Raw genomic sequence first — 26175 nt, 5'->3', positions numbered from 1 at the left:
TCTTTTCGTGTGTTTGTAGCAGCTGAACATGATGTTGTTCCGCACTGACTTTCAGTCACTGTTCAGACAGATTCCAGGTCACTGACCTGTGGCTTGTTACTCTTTAGACAGCCTTGCACTGACCTTGTGTTTGCTGTTTGTGAGGGTGTATGACTCATCGGTCACCTGCCTGCACACACACACACACACACACACACACACACACACACACACACACACACACACACTCACTCACACAAAGCTGCATTGAGTTGTAAAAGGATTTTATTTTTATAGCAGAGGTGTGGAGAGGTGAAGAACCTCAGTGTCATGAAGGAATGAAGAGGAGCAGGAGAAGGAGCAAGAGGAGAAGGAGGAGGAAAACATATCAGACAAATTATTCAAACAAGAGAATCAGTGATTGTCACAAATATACTGTAAAAGTTCACAGACCAGCTCAGTGAACTATGCTAACAGGACTGTCAGGTATCATTACTGCAGCTCCCTCTGTTAGACATTTAGAGTTACTGCACAGATGAAGCTTTTTATTTCAGCGCTGCTGCTTCATATAAACTCAGCCATACAGATTATCACAGAAGTGTGGATGGAGCCAATCCCATCTGACATCATGTTTAGATTGAAATCTGATGTTGGATTAATAATCTGAACCACACTCAGTTACAGAGGAACATTTTAACTTTCATAACACAGAGATCTTAGCTGTTTAAGACACACCACCACATACTGTGATCCCAACATCAGTCTGGGACCTGTGTTCTCATTTCTCCACTCTCTGACCCATCATTTCCATTCACCTCTCTATAGGGAACACATGATGAGCACATGATGATGATGTGTCTGTGGATGAGAATGAAGAGTATAGGCATCCAACCTCACGTAAGAGGGTATGTTTTATATGTGTGTATGTGTAACACTGTATTAATTGTGAGTGAAAATGTGTGACATTTATAGATGCTGATTGTGTGATATGGCAGAAGATTACAAGAGCTACAATGTAGATTAAACAGTAGGATTTAACACATAATAAATGGTCTATAAACAGGAATGAATAAAATCATGAGTCTAGGAACATTCTGGCAGCATTAACCGAGAGAAATGATCTGATTCTCTTAAAATTTTGTAAATTTAATTTTATGGTGTTTAACACCTTTTCAGCATGAATTTTAAAGGATAGAAGAGTAGAGTTTGTGAATATCATACACACCGTTGTTTTAGTATTCAATAAGAAACCAGATTTAGTGAGCCAGTCCTGCACAGGGCTCATTCCAGATGTAAAAAGGAAGGAGGCCTCTGGAATGTCTTAAGCACATGTAAAAATTACATGTTATGTTCATGTCTGCACATGCATTAGGTAAGTCATTGATATAAAGTGTAAATAATATTGGTCCAAGAATAGAACCTTGTGGAACCCCTACAGGATAGTCAAGGTGTCGGGATTTGGTGCCATCAACACACACACATTACTTTCTGCATATTGGTAGAAAGAACTATTCCTTCCTATTACTGCTATATTACTGCTAAACATTTTCTAAATCCGACAACAGAATTTCATATTATTTTTTAGATAAAGAGAGAGAAAATAACATGTTTTCAGTGTTTTGCAGTGCAGTCTTTTCAGCCTGTTATCATTATGCACAATTACTTGAATGACTGAGGAACAGCCTTGAACTCAGCCCTATACTGCAAACAAATAGGCTCAAAGACAAAGACTCAAAGAGGAGAATGAAAGTATTGTATTGTCACAAAACATAAGTCAGTGAACTCAAAGGCTAAAACAAGTCACACAGAGGAGTGTCTGACAGCCCAGCTGCAAATGGACTTTTCTACAGATGGACTCCTGTGATAAAAAGACATGGACTGAGGTTTATTGTACCTGTCAACTCCGTGACCAACATCAGCAATTGTTTAGAACCATTTGGAAAATGAATAAAGGTTAAAAAAAAAGTAAATAAATGAAATAGAAATTTCTCCCCTCTGCTCTTCCTGCAGCTGGAACTGATGCTAAAAGAACTACTAATGATCAAGAGCAGAATGATGAGTCCTGCTTCCTTTTTGGAAGAGGAGGAGGAGGAGGAGGTGGAGGAGGAGAGGAGAAGAGGGAGGAGAGGGAGGAGGAGAAGAAAAAGAAGAAGAAGTTGCTTGGTGCCGACAATAAATATTTAAATGCTGACCAGTATCACTGGGAAAATGGAATATTCTTCATTTGTATTTATTTAAGATGTCAAACTGTCAATAAGCTTGATGCTGTAGACATTACATTATGTGCACTTATTATACTAGATGTATTTTAAAGCCACTGAAAACCTGGTAAGTTTCAAATCTGAACTTTGTCTCCAGAACATTAAAAACTCAAGACTAAACCAGCAACAATGTCATCCAGGGAATAAACCTGTGTTGATCACCAAAAGCTCTGTCAAACTTTGACTTGTGAATGTAAACTGTCACTTGCAAAGGTGCATCAGCAGAGACAGCTGAGCTTTACTGGTACAATCCTTGCCTGTACAATAACCACAAATAACAATAAAAATATGTCTAATGATCCACTCTCATTCCATCAGTGAGTCAAACATCAGCAGTAATGACAGCCATGTTTTTTTCTGTGTTACACACCAGAGTCACTTTGTATCTGTTGTGCTGTAGCTCTGTGGTGATTTATGTTTATTTTGGTGGTCTTCCTGTCTGTGCTCGCTGGGTCTGTATTTGTTGAGGCTCTTCTCAGTTCAGGTTGAGTCATCATGGTAACTGTGGCGTGCTGTCAGTCACTTAATGATGGCAGTATCTGCTGGTACAGCTCCGTCATGTGGAGCTCCTGGAAGACTGCAGTGAGCTCTGCTGAGGACTGGTAGTCCTTCACCACAAACCTCTGGAGCCTGACAGAAACACAGAGACATTGGAGATGCTGTGACACCACTGTGTGAGCATCATATGTCCCTCCTGCTACATCAGAGTCAAGTTATCCATACCCATGTCCACAGGAGGAATGCGAGGGGGTTTCGATGAGAACCTTCATCATCCTCTCCTTGCATTTCTTCCCTGAAGAATCCACATCCACCTTCACTGTCTTCAACAGGCGGCAAAACTCCTGAGGAGACAGTGATGAGTGCAAACAGTCAGGTCACACTGCACAGGGAGGCAGAGCAGCAGTCACTCATCATGTGATCACAAAAATACAACAATAACATGCGGAACACTCATTTACATGTCAAGTAAGGTTCAAGTTACAGAGTATTATATCCACAATGTGAATGTGAAGTCAGTGGGAGGTGGACGACTCTCCTCACAGACATACGAGGTGCGAAAGGTGTAAATAAGCTTCACTGCATCCCATATGAGTGTGACAGCAACACATTAAAACATCTTCCACAGAGGGCATAAAGCCAGACCACTCTGACACCAACTTCATCCCGATTCTTACAAAGAAAAACTCTTTTCTAGTTGTCCAAGAGGGGGGTGGATTTTGCAGCCTTAGACTAGTCACCCTATTTGTTGAAAATCTGGGGACTCTGGGGCCACCCAGGACACTGTAGTTCAGTTTGATTGGGGGAGTTTCCAAAAATGACAAAATGTTAATTTAGGAAAACTTGCCAACTTTTTGAATGTGCATGCACGTCCCAATACAAAGGTATTCAAAATGGACACTTCTGTCCATACGTGAACTTTTAGGACTATTTGTGGCTGTGTCCTGTTTGGATCAGTGACACATGGGAAACACATCCGGGATGAATGGATGGCCTCTATGTGCCACCTGGTAGACACGGCAATGTAGCCTGATGAATGGGATGTTCTGAGAATGACTTTAAAAAACTGTTCTGAGTGTTTTTCCACACTATGTTGCCAGTCAGTCAGTCTTATAGTGGCCTCGGTTTGTGTTTATTTTCCCTTGTGAATGAATGAGTGTCACATGCGACCTGAATGTTCTCTAAGGCACAGAAACACTACTGGGTTAAGGCTAGAGGAGTCTGTAGGGAGATGTGTGGCTGCATGTTGGATTTAAAAACTATCAAAAGTAAATCAAATCAGCACTTTATGACTTGCAATTGAATTGATGAAATCAGCATCGATACTCAGTCCTATTGATTGATTTACTTACTATATGTAAGTTTTTATCTGCTGTACATGGTTTCTTGCTGGGAGCAGGTGGTGGTGATGATATTGGTTGCTTTCCCAGAGCTGTAAGTGATAGTTCAGGTTACTTGGTGTGGGGTTGTGTGAAGTAGTCATGCATAGTCAGTGTGTTACCCGCAGTAGATTCGGATCAGTGTGCTGCCAGTTTAGAGAAGCAGTCAGGAACACCAACACAGACACAGAGCAATGGGCTGCTGTGGGCGGGGTCAGCAGAGTAAAACTTGTTTTAGACACTTTTAGAAGACGCCAACCATAACAATCAAATATCTGTTTAAGTGCACGTTTCATGTAGAATATTTTCAGCTTTATCTTCCTGTCAAAAAAAGTGAAGTTTAGCTCTTTCTGATTCACTCAGCTCACCTGCATTTGTGGCGTAATACAGATAGGTGCACTTGTGCCAAGAAATACAGTTGAGAAAAATGTAGTACCAAAGGAAAGCGCTGTTTTGACAGCAGCACATCGCTCTGCTAGTGCATCGTGTTCCCTGCCTCTCCTAATCGGCAGCATGCTGGTCTAAATCTACTGCAGGTAACACACTGACTATGCATGACTACAGGTTAGAATACGCCCTCTCACTGCTACAGTGACTCACTATCACAGAGAAGTATTACAGGAAGGGACAGGTTAGCATGCTAACTTCAGTAGAAGACAAGAAATGATAGAAATAGAAGGAAAACAAAAATTTAAATCTGGTGTTGCTAAAGGTAACACAACAACAAACATCTGCTAATACTAACATTGTAGTGATAACTTACATATCGCACCTTTAATGAAACAAATCCAAACCTTCCTCAGATGTGGAGATTTGTTGCTTTTCTTCATCCTAACATGATGCTAAACTGAATGTGTCTCAGTTTTTGGACACTTGGACTGATGACATCATGTTTTATTTATAACTGCTTTCTGAAGCTCAACCAATAAAATATGTAATGTACCAATGATACTGTATATGAAAAATAATCTACAGATTGCTCTATGATGAAAATGATGGTTAACTGCTTCATACTGTGACACCTGATGGATTCATTTAAAGCACAGAGCAGGAGGAGGGTGCTGTTGTTCTGGTTCTTCATCCTGTGTGAGCCACAGGCTGCCTTCATCACAGCCTCATCTGTCTCCAGTATGAATTCATATAATAACAATGCGTAGAAGATGTTTAATGTATTACTGATATACATCACCTTTTAACTTGTTTTCCAGACCATAATCAATCACTCTTTAAACTGCTAAGACTCAACCATATAGTGTGTCAGTTATACACTATATGTACTGTCTGTGATGCAGAGTTAATTGTGGGTCAGTACCTTGATGTCAGCTCTGGCTCCCTGCAGAATAACCAGTATACTCTGTCCCAGTAACAACCTCCCAGGCAGCTGCAGCTGCTGGCTCCAGCGCTCCAGCAGTCCGATGTAACGACTCCGAGATCGGATGTGGTCCAACGACAGCACTGCGGTCCACCTCTCCTCTCCGTCTCTGTCTTTCACCTCCTCCTCAGCTCCTCTGCAGCCCTCTGTCACCTCCTCACTCTGCTGCTGTTACACATCACACAGCAGCTACATCATCCATGAAAACTGGTTCGTATCCTCCACAGGGTTGATTTTAGTTTAGTTTGTTGTGGCCACACTTCAGAGACACATTTATTAAGAATAAATTAAATGATGTAACCAGTCAGTCAGTTTACCTGTAACCAGTCTACCAGCTGATGGACCATTGGCTCTGGTGGTAAGGCTGCAGCTCGGTCCAGCAGCCTCTGTCTGATGCTGTGACACTGGCTCCTGGAGAAAGCAGTGGAGGAGACAGAGATGTCGGGGGGGCAGGAAGGGTACTGGGGGTGCAGGTGGAACAACAGACTCAGGTTCAGCCCTCTCTCCCCTGGAACAGTGGTGTTGATTTGGACCAGGAGCCCATCCTGCACTGCAAGGCAAACACAGTCATAGTACAGCCGCAGATAGCAAAATAAAACCAATAACCAACTGACACAACACAGGCCTGGGTCCTCGGCCAGAGTCTGGCCCATACACTTCCACATCTGAGCTGATTCCAGCTGATATCCTCCAGTACTGACGGACAGCTGGATAATTTTCTGTGTGCGTGCCAGAACTGGTCCAGATGTGGGAGCATGTATGCATGCAAATACTTATGTACATACCTTCTTATTCATGGTTGAGTTGTTATTTTTCTACTTTATTCTATTGTTATGCTTGTTTTTTTCTTCTACCTTGTTTTCTTATGCTGCAGGGACAAGTGAAGTTCCCCAGTATGGGATCAATAAAGGTTCATCTTATCTTACCTTACCTTATCTTATCTTATCTTATGTTATATGTTTGGGCCAGATTTATTTTTGCTACAGCTACAAAATGACAGAGTTCACCTTTGAGCTTTGACAGTCAAACATCCAGATGTTTTAACTGAACTAAATGAGAAGTGAGAGAATGTTTAGGAACAGCTGCATAGTTTCTTCTATTGATTGATATTAGCATGAAAGTAGCAGGACACTTGAATTGACTTGAACATTTTCGCCTGTATAAGCGCTGATGGCCCCAGGTTGTGTGCTGTCATGCTGATGGTCGTAGTTTGTGTTGTGTGTGTAGAGTGACAGTGAGACGTTCACTGACTCACCAGACTGCTGGAGGAGCCGGAACTCTCCCTCTCCGCAGTAAATGGCCGATAAAACTGAAACCTCCTCTACAGCAGCTTCAGACATAATTCATGACGTCATCTTCTCTTTAACAACCCTACACAGGCGACATGTTATTAAACACAGAGGATCTTTGCTGGTACATTTACTTATGCCTGCATTAACTACAGGCTGCTGCACTTGTCCACACCTCCGTTGTCCGGGTAATTTCGCACATCGAGAACATCAGTTCCGCTCCACAGGTTCCTTCCGGTGAGCGGAACTGGAAGCCAAAAGGTAAAAAAAAAAAAATAATAATAATAAAAACACTTTGTCTCGACCTCGACACCGCGGTGCTCAATGAATCTCTGCACTCACACTAAAAAGAAGATGTTTAATTGCAGAGCTGAAATGATACTTTATTTTATTTTAGGTTTAAAAACGGGTTCAAAAAATGTGCTGTAACAATAGCAAATACTGTGTTGCACTCAAAATCAAACCCTGCTAATATTAAAGGGTTAAAGACACAAATCTCACAGAAGACAGCTGCTAACTCCTGTCAGTCACCACTTTGGCTGGTTTAGCTCATCAGGGCTGGTTAGGCAGCCAGATGCTACAGATGTTTATGTAATTGTAGTGTCTATGTAGAGGAGATAACTTTTACAAACCAAATAAACAACAGGGTCATGAACTGGCTCAAGGTTCAGACACAGAGGAGGGAGAACATATGGTTTGATTTACAACCTCCAGATGACCCTACTCAGCTTCTTCGGGTCAGGATCAGGCACAGCAGGGAAGCAGGAGGAGTCGTTAGCAGGGCCTCTGGCCTGGAGAAAGAAATCCTCCTGTACACAGAGAATTATTATCAATATCACAGTTTTTGTTCTATAGCCAACAGCTTTACAGTCAGTGCTGCTGTTTGTAGCTGCAGCAGCTGTTTTCAGAGAAACAGCATGTGTCCATGACCTACTCAGCAGCAAACAGCAGACACACACAGCTTTTATTTCATTATCAATGTTTACATACACACCAACATAAATAAAATACATAACAAACTCAAGAAGTACTAAACAAACCGCTCCATGAAAAAACGCCCCTGGAAGTAGACCTCAAAGACATGGTGGTTAGTAGGGTTCAAAAATAAAAGCACAACATAACAAAAATGAATTTCCTGTATTAGTTTGTGCAACTTTACACAGTCAGTGTGTGTGTCTTTTCAGCTTAGTGAGGGGCATGCCTCCCAGTTCCCTCACAACTTGGTGTTTATTATTTACATTTAGGTTACTTAATGCTTCTACTCCACATTTCAGAGGAAAATGTTGTACTACATTTATTTGACAGATAGACTGTGATTAGTCACCACATGTTAAACATTGCTTACAATAAATCAGTGCTTAGCTGTGATGTCATTTCCTCTCCATTTTACCCAACAGACGTTAAATGATCCAACATTTCAGTAAAAAATCAAACATTACAGAAAAGTGCAGAAACTGAAAACAGATTTGTGTAGCTGAACTTTGTTTCTTCTTCTTCTTCTCCCATGAATCATGTGATGACCCCTCAGACCCCTAGGTTGTTAAAGCAGCTCCACCTGGAGCAGCTACATCAGTAAAAGGACCCAGAATCAATGATCTGATGATGTCAGAGCGAATTAGTCACAGGAGATAGTTACCACGGTAACTACTGCTGATGATACTTGGGTATGAATGTTTTGTCACTTTTCCTCCTACCGCTGACCCGAACAAAGCTAAAAGAGAGGGAACACTGGACTAAGATTCATCAGGTGACAGAGACACCACATGAATCAACACGCTGATGTGTAACTGCTGGATGTGGAAATAATTGTAAATGTAATAAACAGTTTGAGCAACTTAATGACGTGATGATGTGTCAGTGTTTTGTTAACAGATCGTTTCTGTGCTTGTAGAGAATTATATCACAGTTACAGAGTAACTGCTGCAGCTGTTCATAAGCTTGATAAAAGATCTGATAAAAATTCCCAGAAAGTTTTGACTAGACACACAAAAATAAAACTTTTATCCATGTTTTCTGTATTTTTTTTTCTTATAAGGCCTAAATGCTGTTTGAAAGCCGTCTCCACACCACCACAAATACAGATTCTGGGGAGGAAATACTGTATCCTTTATCCGACCTAAACCTTAATTAATCCAAATTTAAATAGACTGACTTTAAAAATGTGCTGGAATTAGCTCAGAAAGTGCACATCCAGTGATTTAAAAACAGGACGTACTGAGGATATGAGCTCAGGAGCTACTGCCTTGCTGAGGGCTGATGACATACAGGTTTGCACACTGTGATGTGAGAACTGGAACAAGAGACAAAGTCACCTCATGTCAGGGCTCCACTGAAACTGGACGACTCAGAACACACACACAGGAACGAGTGATATAATACATCTGAAATTTATTCACAGAATTAAGAAAACTCCAATGAGATCATTAAAATAATCACCAGGTTACATTAAACCATAGGAGAGCAGATAAATAGTGTGATTTCTTTCTTCAAAGTGCACGATCAGTTCCGTAGCAAAAATACTTGACACAAGCTTATGTGGTGCTCGATAACAACCGCACCCACTGTTTCCATTTAAATCACCACAATCATCCAGTTTCCATCAGACCACCTGACCCTGACACGCTGCTACAAGTAAAAAAAAATCATTTAAATAATTACCTCTTTATTTATAAACCAGTTTCCCCACAACTGTAAAGAATGGCCTCTAGAAGTTCCCTCTCCTCAGGTGTGATCCTGTTTCATACACAATATTACAAATGTAAAAACTAAAGGACATAAATAAGTTTTTTTTGGCAACAGTTGCATAAGTCTAAAAATCTACCAGTATCTGTTCATCATGAAAACTCACTGGTGTGAGAACGAAGTTGAAATACTGCACAAGCAACTGCTGAAAAAAGAGAAGACTGATGTTGGATGAGTAGTACTACTTTACACTCTGTCTCCATATGCAGACCAAAGTGACGCAGGTGACCACCTCAGCTCAGGATTACAATGTAAACACATCTGAAAACACTGGTCACATGTGACAAAAGACACTATTATACAGATCATTATTCTATCAGTGTTCAGAGTGGGGTGAGTGAGGAGTGTTACTGTGGCTGCAGGTGTCACTGTGTTTCCTGTCAGCAGGTTAAATTTTGCAGTTTGCTCTGTAGCCTTTACCTCTGATTATTTATTATTTTAATCATGTGACCTGTTGCTGTGGTGAGATGACTGTGACAGTCATCTGATAGTGGGTCAGTGTCTAACTTAATCAGATCACTGATGATGATGATTGTTATGCAGTTGTCTGACAACCTTAACATCTGTCACATGCATTCGACGACATTCACACACAGAAGGAACATGATCACAGACAGAGAGGGGGCAGAACGAGCTCAGCACTTCAACATGTCTTTGAATGCTAACATGACTCTACAGTTCTAGAGAGACTCACCCATATACTATGCTAGTTATCTGATAGAGTGACTCTCTGTAAACAGAATCAACACCAGGACTAAAGTGTCACCGTCTAGAACAGAAGTGTTTCAGCAGTCTGCAGAGTTGCCAGGTGGAAGGATGCATTCAGTATCCACAGTCAGTAAGAACTAAGTCACATTCACCTCCTGCACAGACAAAGGTTAGATTGTTTAGATGAAAGTCTCTGGTTAAGTCAGTACAAAAGAAGCTACTATGCTGAGTGTATAGAAAATGTCTTTTTAAAAAAATTAAAATTCACAGGTACAGGAGTGTGTGCTTTGAAAGCTGAAATCCTGCTGCGAGCAGAAGCCTCAGATGACACTTTGTAGAAATCTAACGATCCAAGAACCAGTTCAAGTTACTTCACTAGACAAATTTAGAAACTCCGACGTTGTATTTTGTTGGAAATTGTCCTTTTCCACGGGAGACATCTGACTTGTCACAAGAAAAAGCACAGGTGGAACTAACCACATTAACAATGTTCCATTGAGGGGTCAAGGACGAGAGCCCTGGAGCTGACAGGACTAAACGGTACACAGCCATCATTTATGTGGTGCTATTCAAGCTTAAAATGTCTGCTGGGAAAACAGTTGACTGAATGTGCTACATCTCTTTGCCTCGTTTTGCGTAGCCTTGGTGACCGAGGATCGTCCACCAGGTGATGGAAATTCATGTTTTCTTACAAATGAAGCACAAATAATTCAAACTGTTGACCATAATATAAACTTATTGTATTGCTGCATTAGCCAGAACGTACCTGTTTCCATTCATCTACTTCTGAAACCAGAGCATCCTCCCACTTTGCAACTCTTTTAAATTCTGTGGAAGTTTGAAAAATGGACACCTGAAGCACCTGTGACTGTCTCGACTATCTACCTGAAGCTGAGAGGGCCTGGTCCACTGAAAGAACAAACAAAACAAAACAACTGGAGGAGTGGTTCACAGGAGTTTGCTTCCAGGTGATGCAGACTGCTGGCCAGTGTTACTTTACCCAGCTCTCAGCAGGCAGTTAAACCATGTATAAAAGAGACGCAGGCCTGGTTCGCCCAGGAGCAAACATGGCTGCCTCTCAGCCAAAAAAACAACATTGACAAAATGTGAGGCAAAAGATGACATGGTGAAACTACAGTACATTCAAGTCACTCATTTGTGGAAGTTTGATTGGCTGAATTCAGATGCAGCAGATGTTGTTGGTGTAATCAGGTGTTTTCACGTCCCCTCAGGGGACTTCCTGCTCAATTCTCCTCAGACCCAAGAACTGATGAAGACCATTAAGAATGGACCTGAGACCTGGTCTAAGTAGGATTAGGTCCTTTGTTCTGTCAGAGGACCACTGTTCTTGTGCTGACAAGAGCTGAGAACCTCCAACATGGCGGCTACAGGTGTACTACAGCTGCTCTTGTAATTTCATGGAAGGCACTGAATCATTGCTGGTGAAGGTGACGGAGACACCCGGAGCAGAGCCGGATGTTAATGCACTTTTGTGTTCTTGAAATCCTGAGAGGAGAGGAGGTTTTCCTGCCTGTAATTACAGTACTAGACCCCCTCTGGTTACCGAGATGGAGGTTGAGGAATGATTGTAATTAATGTCCAGAAACCGTCTTTATTAACAAGCTGCGTTTACCCCAGAGGTGGGGCTGCAACCCTGATTGGAAAGTCGTGAGGTCTGATGGTCTCAGCGTGTCTTCCTGTAGTAAACAATGGCTGCCACCAATGCTACTGATGCTACTGTAGCGAGAGTCCTCCACCGAGAAAAGCCACGGATCACCCCCTCCTGAAAAACATGGAGAGCAAAATTAAGGCCTTTGGATCCTGCCAACCAGTCCACATGTTGAACCACAAAACCCCACGACCGACTCTGTACTCACCCAGCCTCCCTGCTGTATGAGCCAAGAGTAGAGCTGCTCTCTGATGACCTGAAGGACCCAGCTGATGACCCTCCTGATGTTCTCTAGATGGTTGGTGGTCAGTGCCTTTAAAACACAAATCACCGGTCCAATCAGTGCAGACCAGTGGTCAGCTACTAAAACCAGGTTTTAAAGTGGCTCTAGTATGGAACACAGATTGGCCCAGCACGTCTATTTTGATGTCTGTGTTAATAATGCACATTTTGAATACTTCCTACTTCCATGTCATTGGTTGGCTTTGATGGAGGGGTAATGTTTCATATATGTTGAGCTCTATGTATACCTACGTTGTGGTTATTTGGGCTATTGCTAATGAGTACACTTGGCTATGTACCTATCATGTGTCTTATATGCAACTGTGAATCAGTATTTGAAACAGTCCATTTGACGCACAATGAAACACTGTGAGTGGTGAACCTGAGCGGGTTTCATAGACAACAGTTCAAGTATCTGTTTGTATGAAGTATATATGAGTGTTTCAGGTGCTCCACTCCTGCTCCACCACTCACCTGCTCTGTCTCTACTTCCTCCACAGGTTCTCATTCCTGTCCAGAGGGTGGACAACAGACCATATGTGTGCTTACACTAATCAGAATGGATCTTAAACAGTTTACATTGAAATCAAAGGCTTGCTGAACCCAACAGGTTGTCATACGTGCTCTAACACTGCCATCTAGTGGCATTTAGATCAACACACCACATTACAGTTTTTCTCAATTGCTTTGATGCAATTCACTCATCAGAAACATCATTCTCACAACTCTTAATGCAGTTCTCAAAACAGTTCATGCATTTCTCCTAACACTAAATCACCTGTGCAAAAGCCTCTAAAACAATCAAAACCATGTGTCAAAACCTGCAAAGTCAGTCACTTCAACATTGTCACTAATGGATGAAACCTTTTCACCAGAGCTTCAGACTTAGACTCCAAATGTTTTGATGTTTTGATAAAAACCTGACTACGTTAGAAAAAGAGAAATGCAGAAAAGATAGAGTAAAACATGCTCAGACACAACACTGTACTGCAGTTACAACAGTTACATGTTGGAAAAATAACTACATTGTGTTTCAACATTACATTGGTGTTTACTGTACTGTGAACATTTCAGCCTCTCAACAGATCTGTCCTGTTACTTTAAAAATGTAAATACAAACCTCTGGAAGACAGAAGAGCTCTAGATTTAGAACAAGGTAAATCCAAGAATTTACTATAGGCCTACTGAAAAAAAGAGTTTGGCATTTGATGCAAATACTTGATTTTTAGATGTTTTTATGATATGTTGAATGATGTTTCATTTTGCAGCACATTCGTGGCACTTTGCATTTTGTGTGCAATTTATGGATCTGTGTTTTGAAAAAAGGAGACCTACTATGATACCATCATTTATAGTACAGTAAATTCACATCACATACAGTATATGTATATATACATATGTATGTATATGTATATATACACATAATGTCTTAAACGCCTCAAGACACTCAAAATTGGTGTGTTAACACAGCATTTTATGTGGTCTTAGGACGGGAAAATTTGACTTATCAAAGCAGACATCAAAATAGACGTTTTGGAGCACATTCCATACTCTAGGGGCACATAGTATAAATAGCTCAGAATCGTTCAACTTATGAAAATACACAGTGCAGATCACCTTTCTAACTCTACTGGGCAACCACTGGGTATCCCTAACCCTGACCCAGCATCTTCATAAAAACTGGTACCTGACTTCAAAGATCAGCCCTGCTGAGAAGCACTACTCTGTGAGATACCTGTGTCAATATGTTACCTTGTGTATGAGTCTGTAGGCCAGGTGGAAGAGCGCCACCACTCGACCCCAGTTGATGCCGTCAGCAAAGATGCTCCTGGCCACCTGCATGAAGATGTCCTGAGCGCAGTTACCCTGCACCTGGCTGATCAGTCTGATGGGAGGAAAAGGACAGATGGAAATGGTTTAATATGACTTCACTTTACTGTCAGGTTTCTCTCAAGTTTGTCTTTCATCACAATTAGTGTTCACAGTAGATACAGACAGGTGACACATTAAAGGTCCATATAGTATAAAGGTAGATGTCCATGTGTTGTTTGATTATAAAGCAGGTCTAGGTTCTATATTAATACTGTGAAAGTATCAAAGCTCCAGTCCACAGAGAAATGCACACAGCCTGTATTCAGAAACTGAGCCTTAAAACCAGTCGTCAGGACTTCTGGAACTTTGTGATGTCACAACAAAGCAGTCACTGTCCTCAGCCTTGCCCCAAGTCCCACCCACCTGCACCCATCTGAGTGTTTACCTGAAATCTGCCATATTTTTATTAGATGACTCAGAAAACAAAAGAAAACAATCAGAAGAGAGGCTCAGAGCCTCCTCTCTTCTGATTGGCTCACTGACCAAATGTAAATAGAGCTCCAGGGAGAAGCCTGAGAGAGGAGATGTTTAACACTGAGATGGTTTTTGGTTCTTAAAACCACAAATATATCTTCTTATGGATCAACACTTAACACTACTAAACTACTTAACTAAACTGAGACTACACAACTGAAAGAAGAGGAAAATATGGAGTTTTAAAGGACAAACCAACATGAAGTGTCTCAGTCAGCTGTTGGTTCCACCATGTGTCTCCAGAACAGCTTCACTGCTCCAAGTCTCTGAACTCTACTGAAGGATCAACCTTTTCTTCATAAACATCTGTCTGACACATCGCTCCTTCATCTCCCATAGTTCACCTTGACTGAGATCTAATTGCTTCTCTAAAGATAATTAAATGTTCTTTTCTCATTTCAAGGAAAATAAGCTCTATAATAAATCATAACTACATAACAGAGAGCTTCTGCAAAATGTGCTTAAAGTGCTTAAGTAGAAAAATGAAATAAAAAGCATAGCTTGAGTTTCCCTTTTTTTGTTAACTCTTAATCTTACTGTCTCAACCAGTTTTACAATAAACAATCTCAATGTGTCCTTTTCTCTTTCTTTCCCTCACCCTCTCTCCCCCATTTTCACCACACATTTCTCCAACCACTGACGAGCTGTCTCTCCTGTGTGTGTCTCTGTAGCTGTAAAGGCTGAAAAGCTGCACCAGTCTGTGACACAGATATTATTTTAATGTTTAAATGCGAACATTCCATTGGTGAAATTATTTCAGTGTGTGTGTTGTTACTTTTCGAAAATTTTCAGCACATTTTAACAACACTGTGATAATACTGATAACTGTGATCATGTTGGTCACTATAATCATGATATTACATTTTTATACCGTTTCATCGCGTTAGAATCTTTTATGTTTGCAAAGACGGCAAATAGTTTCTTTCAGGTCCTTTGTCTTGTTGGTTGCATCCGGTTTGAAACCAAAATATTCTTAAGAAGGTGATTTTATTTCCTTTTAGGCAACAAGCTCGTCCATGATTGCATCTAATAAAAAAGGTGTGGAATGATCGGGGACTCTGTCGCCCCTGTGCGTGCATGTGCAGCACACACACCTGCATGAATATATCAGTGATCACTGGTTGTTGGACTGACGGGGGCTCGTTCAAAAATGGTAACATATGACTAAACCCTAGACACAACGAGCCATTAAAGAGCTCCAGTCCAGTCGAAGCTCAAATGAAGAAAACATGATGAAAATCAGAAGTTTGTTTGTTTCATGTATTAATGTGAGGAAGGCTCCAGTCTCCTCATCATCGCTCCACCGACCTGATGCTTTCCTCTTTTCTTGTTTAACATGTTAAAATCCATCATGTGAAATGCATTTTGTTTGATGTTGCAGAGGTTTTAGCCGCAAAAAAGTTTGAAAGTCACAGTTCAGACAGTGGCTTACAACCTGAGCAAGGGGAGCGATACTGACGCAGATTACAGCTGTTACCTGGATGAAAACAACAAATACAACAACTTAGAAGATTCAGACACTGATTTTTACCTGCTAAGCTGCTAACCAGCTACCTACTATCTGATGCAACACTGTCAGTAAAAGCTTAATTTCTCAGCTTCTGTAGCAGATAGAAACATGAAATAAAACCCTTTAGAGACCTTAAACCTTGTGTTTTTATTTTAAATCACTGACTACCCAATGCTTATTATTGGGTTATTATGTTATTTGTTTCAACTCAGGTTTTTCATGTGCAAATTGAAAATACATGAGAAATGGTGAATGGAAAACGTACTTATAGACAGATCTGTGTTCAAGACCAAGATGTGAACTGATGTGGTCCGTGAGCTGTATTCGTAGATGATGCAGCTTACCGTTGGAACTCAACGTTCCTGTTCAAATCATCTGCAATCTTGAGCAGTTGTTCCACCACCTCTTTGACCTGCGGATCCTGGTGCTCGTCCGGCCTTCCTCCGAGGTCCTCAGAGCTGACGTGTCGAGCAGGGTCCTCTGTGTTTATACGCTCAATCACATACCTGCGATACAGGAAGGTGTTTTACCAAAGGAACACCAGAGATACTCCTTTTGAACATGACTACAGAGTCATCATCTCACAGAGATGAGGTCAGTTTTCTTCTTCATGCTATTTAAAAGGAGCTATTGGTACCTTTTGTTATTGCTACATAGCTAACGCAAGCATTAGAAGCTGTTTATTTACCAGTCTAGAAGAAACGCTGTGAGTTCAGCATCAAACTTCATTCCTTTACTCACCAACAGCTGTCTCCAGAGGTGGAAAGCATTCCTCTTGTTTTGCTTCCATTTCTATCACTTATTCTCTTTTACTGATGTTAGCATGCTAAACAGCCAGCTCTGGACTGGTCGGAGTCTTGTCACTTTCCAATACCAAGTCACTGTTGCCTCCAGTCTGTCCTGAAGACGTAGCTGCTCAGAGGACGTATTATAACCTTTGGTATTGTAAACACAACAATGACTGAAGCTCTTGGCAAGACTGGTAAGTAAACAGCTTTTAATGCTAACGTTGGCTATGTAGCTATAGCAAAACTTACAAATAGCTTCTTTAATGAAATTGCTCTGTGGTCAGTCAGAAATGTGTGCTGGGGAGTAGGGTTGTCACCAGAACCGATACTTTGGTACCAAGTCAATACCGCATTTTTTCGTGGTATCGAAGGCATTGAAAAGTACCGACACGTGACAAGACTGATAGTCACCCTCTTAGAAAGTAACATAAGATTGACGTCCTATTGAGGGAGGCAGTTGAATGAGTGCTCGTCACGCCCGCTCGCGCATCAGGTCTCATGGCGCACAAGCAGGATGTCATTAACTGTATGAGCAACTTATCTCATGGTGCAAAAGTGTCTTACCTCAAAAGTGACAGTAATCTACCAAAAACATGTGTAAAAGAACATTAACACTTATCACTGCATCACCGGCAACATTTGAGTGACTTGGGACAGCACATGCTCTGCCTCTGCCCAAGGGAGGATGAGGAACGTCCACTACTAGGCTGCAGTCTAGGCGCAATAACAAATGGAAGAGCTGCAGCACCTCGGCTCGTCGAAAGAAAAAGCCAGAAGAGTCGCATACGGAAATATTTTGCTTTTGAGGCGGATGGTGAGGGGTTGATTATAGACCCGCAAAAGCCTGTTTGTAAACGGTGCCTTCGCACTTTCCAAACCACAGTTGAAATGCTGTGCAATAAAATTTTTACTGCTTATATTTTAGCAAAGTATTGTTTACTTTAAATACTGAAGGCTACATGCCACTGTTCTTTCTTGCACTGTCAAAAGTTGTTTAATTTTATTATTATATCTACTATATGTCCATATTTTTATGTCTCAGAGTATTACAATGCTCTGCAATAAAAAGTTGACTGACTCTTTATTTCAACACATTATTGTTTACTTTAATACTTGAAGGCTACATGCCACTGTTCTTTTCTGCTATGTCAATAGTTGTTTCATTTTATTATATCTATTATTTCCACTTTTTTTTTGTCTCAGGGCATTATATTTATGAGTCCAGCTCAGATAACAAGAAGCCTCAGATAAACCGGACCCAGCTGAGGAAGAAACCTAACCCTCTAATAAGGTGATTTTTTTACCAAATGACTGAACAAAGGTGAAAAAGTTCACTGAATCTAAATATCTAGAGAAGAGAAGCCCGACTGTAACAAACCACACAAGGGGAACAACACATGGGGAAATAACAGTAATTACATAATTAAATGAAACAAACTTCCAAATTAAGAATAAAAAACAAGTGTTTAGTTGCTTTACTGGTCTGATGAATCTTCATGCATGTGACTGTAGCTGGCTAAAATATTTGATATTAAAACAGATAAAAGGATAAGAGTAGTGTTATTCTACATTTTTCTTATTGTGAAAATAGACCAGAAAAACTCTAAGGCAACAAAACATTTCTCCATCTCTCAACACTCCCTCATCTGTGGCTCTCAGCTCCAAGACTCTAATCATTCGGATTAGACACAAACTAAGCAAATGTAATTGTAATAAAATCATAAATAATAAATCACTTTGGTAAGAATATATCTGATCAATTAATGATTTAGTGCAATTTGTAGAAAACTGATTAAAGTTTTAAAAACCCTGCAGCGTTTCCCACAGAATGACTTCTATTTGTGGCTGATGGAGAGAGAGGGGAGGGGCTGAGTGTATCAACGCTCAGCTCACAGCTCTACAATGTAATAAGTAATAAGTCTTTAGCCATTTGAAATAGTAAAGAAACAGAAAATCAATACATGGTGGTCAGTGTTGATATTGTGGTGGGTCGCCAATCAGTGTATGGTAAGCACTGCACTGGTGTTATGGTGACTCTTACCCTCTGAGGACCACTGCTCCTTGCTCCAGGATGGGATCATCGATGACATCTGGAACAGTCAGAGGATCAATCAATACAAGATCAAGAGAAACAAGATCAATGCACATGTGGATGAAAGATGTGTCACGTTGCTTTTATATTCTAAATGTTCTTAACACTCAGAGGTAAAAGGACTATGACAGTCTACTGCTGCCACTGATACAGAGAAATGGAAGCTTCTTGTTATTGTGGGAAAAGATGTTGATTTTGTGTAATAACAAGAAAGTTTCAGAATATACCATGATAAAGTGATAGCATGTAAATAGATAATCTTTTCTGATTTTCCACCACTGCATAAAAGAAATATCAATCAGTGAATATCAATTATTACTACAGATAGTTAGACCCTGATTATGTGCAGTGTTTTACTTTATAGCAAGTTTAATAAAATAGTGTCTCCCCCAGTGACTGGCTGACTTTTTGTGTATATATAAATAAAAGTAAATAAAGAAAGAAGATAAATACATAACTGCAAAAAGATAAAGGGATAGAGATGAATAATAGCACTTAAGTAGTTGAATGACACTATAATATGGACTGTGGAGATTGGTCAGTGTATATGATCTTTCCTTTTTCTGCAGGGTGTGGTGAATCTGAATCCAAGATTGAAACAGTGATTCAAACATCCATGATCTTGTCTCGATACCTTCTTCCAGTATCATGACAGGATGATGGAGTGATCAGGCCTGTGGTAAAAGTTGAACTAGTTTAATTAGCTCAAGATGGATAATAACCCTGACACTGAGAATCATTACACCTGCTGTTTTGGGCTTTATGAACTGTTCACAGTTATAATTACTACGGTTTATTTATGATAATATATTTTAATATATTTTCTAAAATGTATTTTTTTAAAAAACAATGCACATCAAGTAGGGTTTGAAGCTTTGACAAAAATTAGGAGAGTCCATTTCAAAAAAAATTATTAAAGTGTGTAAAATTTGCCAACAATAACACAATTAATCATGTTGTTTGGATTGATCCTATGTTACTATGGTTGAATAAATAATAATACTGTGATATTAAAATGGACAAACAGATGTCTGATCTGTGCTAAATGTTGTGTGTGTGCAGTTGTTACTGGTTCAGGTTGGACATCTACGAGAGGGACAGACTGAAGAAAGACACGCTGATCTGAGCTCTGTTTGGGAAACAGAAATGATCTGTGGCTTCAAAACGTGAGGCTGTGGAGGAGTGAACAGTGTGTGGATTCCACTTTGTTCAGTCTGTCCCTGTCAGGGAGAGAAAAGCAGCTGACAGCTCGTCCCCCTGGAATCATATGGTTCCATCTGACATTTTTGGTAAAATTGAGTTAATTAGCCTCTGCACTGGACAAAATATTCAGCACTGACCTTAAATACATAACGTGCATCCTGTAATGCTTTTTTTGAATTAAAAAAAAAAAAAAAATTAATCATAAAACATGAAGTAAATGAAATAAAAATGTCATAGAACACATTCAATTGAACTGTCTGATACATGTTGACACTCTGTTACAACATTTATGTTATGTTTTAAAACAAATTATGAGTAAACTGTTCATCATTGCTTCTTTTCATGTTTTGCAAGATAGAACCTTGATTCCAATCACAAAGCGAGTTCTAAGGATTACAAGGTTCTATCTGCATTTGACTTGATTTATAAATTTGATAGAATTTTGACATATGCGCGGAATACATTAAGGGTGTCTGTCATTTTCATGTAGACCTGTTCCACATATCAGTTTTGCTATTTGGAATGCAAAAACTTTAAAGCACAATATCTAAAAACCGCTCAGAACACAGAGACAACCTTATAATTCAAGGGGACGAGCAGCTGTCTGCAGGTGTCAGGCTGGGCAACACAAACAGATGGATCAGTGACAGACTTTCAGTTTCTCTCTCTGTCCTTATGGGACAGTGATCACTACAGGTGAATCATCTGCTGCCGACTTGATTTTTTAAAATATACAGAATGATGATGTCAGTGATGCAGGTTTTCATTATTCTTGCTCAACTGTTTTGCACTGATGCAAACCTAAAAGAAAACTGAAATAAATGTGTGCTCCAGTTATACTCAAGGAAACAACAGTGTTGCTCACTGGTTGAATGTATGAGATTTTGTTTCCCTGGACAACTTCTGGGAAGTGCTTTAGGCAGAACTGGTATGAATATAGTGTGAATGAAATCAGGTCTCATATCCTTCCCTCCTCACAACTTAGGCTACATGTGCATTGATCTTGCTTCCTGCCTAAATGTGTCTCTACATCTTTTCAAATCATCACTGAAAACTCAGAATAGTATTTAAATTGTCTTTCAAAAGTTTCTCTTTCACTGTCTTCGTGTGACGTCATTTTCTTTATGAGATCAGCGGCAATCCCGTCATTTTGTCATCTGCATTCCCGCCCTTTAACCCCATAATAATAAAGTTATCATGTTTGTTTGATGGTCACGTAGCTCACTCTGATGACTGGTCTCCAGTTTGCATTTAAAATATTTAAAAGATCGTCTGTTTCAGTTGTTCCGAAACCTCGTCCGCACCGGAAGGGACAGACTATCCTCTCCGAGGAACGCTGCCCAGACTCGGCCTGAAATCTGCCTGTTTTATTACGTTGTTTATCACCAGCCGCACTAAGTTTACCGGGGACAACAAACCTGAGGTCTGATCGGTTCTTTATAACGAGCACGTGAAATCGGCATAAAGCCAATAAGCCAGTTTTCACTGTTGTCCCTGTAACCCTGGTCTACAGTAAGTTAACCAGCAGAACTGACAGAACTGTTGATACTTGAGGTTTTTGTTTTAACCACCGGACAGAAACTCTGATCCTACAAACAGACGTCGAACTCCTCCAGATGTGTCCCGTAACGATCTCTCTGTGGTCGGGGTTAGGTCCTGGCTCGGCGCTGATAACCGGCTGGGGTTAGGAGACGGTTTGGGTCAGGTTAAACACCGGAAAAACGGTAGGTTGGGGTTAGGTTCGGGTTCACGTTAACGTTGGGACACCTATATCGACGGGAACACGGACTTCGACACACTGGGTCTTGAATTCCTGACTAGGAACCGAATCCTAATCTTTGAGTCTAACACTGACGGAATTCAACAAGTTAGTGAGGGCCGCGATGTAAACCAGACATGGCTCCACATACCTTCTCCACCCACGGCGCCCTGAGGCTCCTGCTCTCCTCCGTTTCTCTCTTCTCCCCGGCTGTCAGCCATGGCTCCACACCGTCCGTCAACCAGGAATCACAAGTTTTTTTTCCGACATGTAACGTTAGCTCGGCTCGTTCGCTGAGCAGCGTCGCTTTTCCGGACTTGTCCCTTCCGTGAAGCTTTTCGCTTTCCACACAAGAACAAGGAAGTGACACGGAAGTGACACGGAAGAGAGAGGTAGCAACCGGCTCCCAATCACTGTACACACACACACACACACACTGTACATCCGTATCTTACGTTTGAAGAAAATAAGAGAGAGGCCTTCCCTCATTTTTTACTCCTCCCTTAAACCATTTCAAGCTCCATATGACATATCTACTCTAGCTACATGTTCAAGAATATATGACAACAACCCACACTTTGCCATTAAATAAAGGGTTGATTTTAATCCAGTATGTAAGACTTAACCTGTTTTAATTCATTTCTGTATGCTGTGATAGGGCCTCCCTGTCATATCTGTGTCCTACTCACGGTCTGTCTTATTGCATCATCTTTTCAAAAGGGAACTTCTCTTATTTTGTCCTTAAATTTCAGTGCTCACTTTATAATCCTGTCCACTTTTCATGTCCCTCCACACCAGTTATCAATAATAAACATTGTTTATTGGAAGGATAAACCCCTTGAGAGCAACCATCTCATTTTCAAGGGTTCCTCGACACAAAACACAATACACAAAGCACAATAGCACAATTACACTCACACACACAGACACAAGCTCTCCCAGGCCTAACCTCCCAACACCTGCTGACCTCTCCCATCTTCCCAGGGAAATAAATAAATAAATGAGCAAAAGTGACATGCGCCATCATGACAGTGAAGAATTGTACACACGTCACCCGATTTCTTCAGAGACTCTGGGAACAAAAAAGAAAAGTATACTCTGTATGTCTTAGGTTATATCTGTATGGGATTAAATATTGTTTTAAGTCGGAGGGATAGTTCAGGAAAATGCATCTGAAGATAAATTGCAACCAATGACCAACATGCAGGAGCCCTTTTGTACATTAATTCCAACTCCTTCTATTCTCAGCTCAACTAATGTCTTATTGTTTATTTTCAATTCATCCTATTAAAAGCTGCAGTAGTCTGAACAAATGGCTACTCTCTCAGCTTTACTTTTTCTATCCATTGGAACCCTAATTACCATATTAGTTAATCAGTCTCAGCTATGTCCACTACTTCTCCTTCATGTTCACCCCTTTTAGATCCATCAGTAAATATTCACATATAGTTATAATAATTGCTATTCACACAATCTTGAACCAGATATCCGGTGTTATCTACATTCCTGTCAATCCACTCTCTCTTCTGCTCCACCAGTTGTGAGTCCACATTGGACACTGCAAATATCCAGAGGAACATTACCCCATACACAGTATATGGCTGACACTGTAACCTATATAAACCACATCTTTCTGTTGCTGTGTTAATATTCCAACCAAATCCTGACTCAACCCTATATGCCAGAGATGACTCTGAACATCTTATATATAATAGTAATTCATCAGCATTAGTAGGAGTTGTTTTAATAGCACCAATACTGAGTCTACCTAATTTTTTTCCAGAACATTCTTTGCTGCTGCTTTCTAAACCATACTCTCATTATCAATACATGATCATATAAAGCCCTATAGATGTCCAGTATGGACTGTTCATCTGCTCCTCATCCATAACTAGAAACTGATCTCATGAGATTCAGTTTGTTTTTATTTTTTTGTTTTTTGCATTATGTTCCAAACTGTTTAACATGAGTGGGTCCATATACATTTCTCATCAAACCATAGCCCCTCTCCATACTTTGACCATTCAATTAAAGTTGCACAGTCTGACCTTGTACTTTAACATGTAGCAGGACCCAATATTCATAAAAATATAATTTATCATACTGTTAAACAGAATAGCCTAAATCTTGTATGCAATTTAAGAGAGACAGCTAGGTCAAACAGCAGCTATCTGTGACACTTCTGGTGCCAACCTCAGCTGCCACAGACTTGAAACTTCCACTTATTTGTGGCAACTGAGATGCATAAGTTTATGCATGTATATATTAGGTAAGTGATAGAGAAGTGATAAGTGTTAAACTGCTGTGCTTCCAGTAGAGGGAGATAGTGTATTGTGTTTGAGTACTGGGAGTATAGCCACAGTGTTTAACTGTGTTCCACAGCTTAGTGGAAGCTACAGAGTATCAGTGCCACTGGGGGGATCAATGTCTCTGTTTCATCGTGACTGTTCAGACTCCTCATAACAGCACTCCCTATAATTTTGCACTCTGCAGCTAATGCCCCTCAAAATGATAGCGTGTCAATCATAAGTAATCACAGCAGCCCAGAATTCAATGCTTTTTTAATAAACAAGATATCAACCTTTATGTAGGCCTGTGCCATTTATTTCTTCCTCAGCACTGCAACATAATAATCAGTGATATGAACCACAGATGTACACAGCTGTATATACTGTTGTATTTAAGCACTCAGACTGATTGTTGTAGTGAAGTTTTATATGCCTTGTTTGTAGTTGCAGATTACAGCAGTAACTTTATCCTTCATTTGGAGTCGTGGTTGTGTCCATCAGATGAATCTAAGGCAGAGAGGGAGGAATGGAGGAAGCATAATTAGCAACAAAGTCAGCTGGGAATGAGGCAGAGGTTTAGTCCTCTGATGCATCTTTGTCCAATATGGATGTAATTCCTAACCAGGGACCACCCAAGGAGGAAATTCCTATTGTTAGTTATAACAGCTGTAACTGAATGGATATGAGCTACAGTTGTGTGATAGGAACCAGAATATCTCTGATTTATGGATTATGATGTGATGTTTTTTTCCCTTACACTTCTACAAGTCGTATTTATTCTGTCAGATACATCGGAGCTTCAGCCTGATGAGGGTCACATCATTACTAATGACTGCACAGCTTGATTTTTGATTGGCTGCACCTGCTTCCTCCTGTTGCTGCTGCCAGACAGGCCAACTGAGGTGTTGATGGTGCTCAGTCTTCTGCTTTAGTGAGACACCTGGTATAAAGAAAGAAAATAGAAGTGCTGTGTATGGGGCTGTAGTAAGAGAGATATTTTATTCCTAACCTTTCCAGAACCATAGACCCAAGAGCAGAGGTGTAAGGAACAGATGAAACTTTGTCTGCTCTAATGAAATTTAAGCATGCCTGACAAATAAGCTGTTGATAACCAAACCCATATGTAATGAATATAGTGTGACTCTAAATGCACAGCTGTTTCTGTACTCTGCTCACATGGTTTGAAGTGGATTTAGTGACATTTGAATCAAAATCTAATAAAGCTTTGGTGACTGCTGAATGAGGAAGATCTCTTCCTTCATGTTAACACTGATCTATTTCTCTCCATGACTTCCCCACACTGTCGTATCTCCCATTCACAATCCCAACGTCACCACATCTAACCAATCATCTTTCTGCTCCTGTTCCTCAAGCTAATCAATCACTAGATGCTGTTCTTTATATAATTTAAATATCCCATACATCTGTCTTTCAGACTTACTGTTGCACAACCCATCTTCCCATCACCACCTTAACCTCCATGATATCCAGGGACACTCATATAAAGGTTTCCACCCACTGTCTCTGCTCCACCAGCATCTGGACTCCAGTGGATCCTGTCCTATCTCCTGTCTTCATACAGGCCTGTGGTTAACGAAGACACTTCCCATCGATGTAGTCTAAAACCTCAGTACATTTAATTATTCACTTCTGTTTGATGTCTCATTGATGGGGGTCCAATCTCATCAAATGATACTCAAACATCTCTGATAAAGCAGATTAGACTGAGTGTTAAACCCTATAAATAACACCTTCTCAGCAACATAATTAGATGACTGTAACAAGCGTTCAGTTTAACTACATCATAAGTAACTTAGCTCCATTTTTAGCTCTCATGAATTAGTCTCATGTTCCAAAACAAATCCAAAAGCAAACTGTTTAATTCCATTGTGGTTATGACAGTATTAGCCTTGTTACGTAATATAAGCCCATGTGTTTTACAAGCCACCACATGATGGCGACGGTAATCCACATACTGAACTTTCTGTCGACTTTGTATTGAGGGACTAA

General features: G+C 40.5%; 2 protein-coding genes across 4 annotated transcripts; both read right to left on the bottom strand.

Annotated features, from left to right (window-relative positions):
• Positions 1–259: 259 nt before the first annotated feature.
• Positions 260–7016, bottom strand: rwdd3 (RWD domain containing 3). 3 transcript variants are annotated; one of them, XM_022742685.1, is made up of 6 exons: positions 6954–7016; positions 6745–6860; positions 5807–6039; positions 5430–5657; positions 2964–3082; positions 260–2870 (listed from the first exon to the last, which is right to left on the bottom strand). In XM_022742685.1, exons 2-6 carry the CDS (start codon positions 6827–6829, stop codon positions 2756–2758), a joined length of 780 nt encoding a protein of 259 aa, XP_022598406.1. In that variant the 5' UTR covers positions 6830–6860; positions 6954–7016; the 3' UTR covers positions 260–2755. The 3 variants fall into 3 exon arrangements, with proteins under 3 accessions (XP_022598406.1, XP_022598398.1, XP_022598414.1); XM_022742677.1 differs by having other exon boundaries at positions 6745–6998; XM_022742693.1 differs by having other exon boundaries at positions 5430–5654; positions 6745–6998.
• A 2133-nt stretch (positions 7017–9149) lies between these two features.
• LOC111221747 (apoptosis regulator BAX-like) lies at positions 9150–22289 on the bottom strand. The gene is made up of 6 exons (XM_022745289.1): positions 22029–22289; positions 18865–18913; positions 16380–16541; positions 13932–14064; positions 12106–12210; positions 9150–12011 (listed from the first exon to the last, which is right to left on the bottom strand). The coding sequence occupies exons 1-6, from the start codon at positions 22096–22098 to the stop codon at positions 11913–11915; spliced, it is 618 nt and encodes a 205-aa protein (XP_022601010.1). The 5' UTR covers positions 22099–22289; the 3' UTR covers positions 9150–11912.
• Between the last annotated feature and the right edge of the window lie 3886 nt (positions 22290–26175).

Source organism: Seriola dumerili, unplaced genomic scaffold (genome assembly GCF_002260705.1).
Source record: "Seriola dumerili isolate Sdu_G_001 unplaced genomic scaffold, Sdu_1.0 BDQW01000003.1, whole genome shotgun sequence".
Lineage (NCBI taxonomy): Eukaryota > Metazoa > Chordata > Actinopteri > Carangiformes > Carangidae > Seriola > Seriola dumerili.
This window is presented reverse-complemented; position numbering and strand designations above follow the sequence as displayed.

Excerpts from the sequence above, each read along its gene's own strand:
- rwdd3 (XM_022742685.1), bottom strand. The coding sequence starts at position 6,829 with ATGTCTGAAGCTGCTGTAGAGGAGGTTTCAGTTTTATCGGCCATTTAC. Across the intron at positions 6,040-6,744 it reads CCGGCTCCTCCAGCAGTCTG|TGCAGGATGGGCTCCTGGTC; the intron begins GTGAGTCAGTGA and ends TTTGCCTTGCAG. Across the intron at positions 5,658-5,806 it reads AGCTGGTAGACTGGTTACAG|CAGCAGAGTGAGGAGGTGAC; the intron begins GTAAACTGACTG and ends GATGTGTAACAG.
- LOC111221747 (XM_022745289.1), bottom strand. The coding sequence starts at position 22,098 with ATGGCTGACAGCCGGGGAGAAGAGAGAAACGGAGGAGAGCAGGAGCCT. Across the intron at positions 18,914-22,028 it reads GGGCGCCGTGGGTGGAGAAG|ATGTCATCGATGATCCCATC; the intron begins GTATGTGGAGCC and ends TGACTGTTCCAG. Across the intron at positions 14,065-16,379 it reads AGGAACGTTGAGTTCCAACG|ACTGATCAGCCAGGTGCAGG; the intron begins GTAAGCTGCATC and ends TCCTCCCATCAG.